Below are 1,234 nucleotides of genomic sequence, written 5' to 3'. Positions count from 1 at the left end.
GTTGAAGATGTTAGTTGGAAAATGAAACGTCTGCAAGAAAATAATCAAGGTCAGAGAGCACCAAAGACTCCACATTTCAACCTAAGCCACAAATATTCTCTTTCATCGATACTTTCTACTTTATTGTTATTTTTTGTAAAAACAAAACAAAACACAATAACTTTCCCATTCTTTTAATTGCACTGGGTAGCTTTCAAACCTCCACAAATACAACACTAAATAAATATAAAATATGAAATCTAAACCAGCAGCCTTGAAATATCTGGGAACATCACCTTGCTTTTGACCCCTCTCCTGACCTTTAATCATTGTCCCCGTTTTGTTTCCAATCTTATGTTGGAGGGATTATAAAACTGAAGGAAAATACGATGTAGTGTAAGGGGCTGCTGTTTCACGCTCTGACCAATAGGGGCCGCTGCTCTCTGTGTTTACAGTGCCCCCTCCGGCAGAGCCGAAGAGGAAGTGACGAAATAGAGCTTCCTGTTTTTTGACGCAGGCGCGCTGCCGTCTTTCTCTCAGAAGCGTGATGGCGGCGAGCAGCGTTGCATCCGCGGCGGCTCCCCTCCTGTCTCTCGACCCGGAGCGGCAGCGCGAGTTCCAGGCTGAGGTGCACCGGGTGCGCAAGGCGGCCTCCAAGGTAAGAAACCGCGGGGACGCGGTGGTTTCTCCCGCCGAGCGCTGGGAGCGCAACTTCCAACGCCTGTTTACGCCTTTCCTCATTTTACCTCCCAGAATCAGAAGGTGAAACCTGGCGTTGTTTACGTGGGTCACATCCCGAGAGGCCTCTACGAGTCGCAGCTCAAGCAGTACTTCAGCCAGTTTGGGACAGTGACTCGGCTTCGCCTTTCGCGGAGTAAAAAGGTACGGTTCGTTTCGACTATTATAATTTATTTATATTTTATATTTCTGCCTCACATAATGTACATATAACCCGAAGGTGGAGAACTTAATGCTCCCGCCATTTATTTTTCCCCACAACGACAACCCTGTGAGGTGGGTTGGGCTAAGACAGAAGGACTAGTCCAAAGGCAGGACTAGAACTCACAGTCTCCTGGTGATTGGCCCAAAGTCATCCAGCCAGCTTTTCTGTCTAAGGCGGGATTAGAACTCACAGTCTCCTGGTGATTGGCCCAAAGTCATCCAGCCAGCTTTTCTGTCTAAGGCGGGATTAGAACTCACAGTCTCCTGGTGATTGGCCCAAAGTCATCCAGCCAGCTTTTCTGTCTAAGGCGGG

At 48.1% G+C, this 1,234-nt stretch overlaps 1 protein-coding gene across 1 annotated transcript; it reads left to right on the top strand.

Moving 5' to 3' along the window:
* Window positions 1–507: 507 nt before the first annotated feature.
* On the top strand, window positions 508–861 carry LOC107302265 (MKI67 FHA domain-interacting nucleolar phosphoprotein-like; the record flags this gene model as incomplete). Its single annotated transcript, XM_015831364.1, has 2 exons — window positions 508–637; window positions 733–861. Coding segments are annotated over exons 1-2 (240 nt in total), but the record flags the coding sequence as incomplete, so codon positions are not given.
* Window positions 862–1,234: the final 373 nt, after the last annotated feature.

Source organism: Protobothrops mucrosquamatus, unplaced genomic scaffold (assembly GCF_001527695.2).
Source record: "Protobothrops mucrosquamatus isolate PMUCROS unplaced genomic scaffold, P.Mucros_1.0 scaffold41621, whole genome shotgun sequence".
In the NCBI taxonomy this organism is placed as follows: Eukaryota; Metazoa; Chordata; class Lepidosauria; order Squamata; family Viperidae; genus Protobothrops; species Protobothrops mucrosquamatus.
This window is presented reverse-complemented; position numbering and strand designations above follow the sequence as displayed.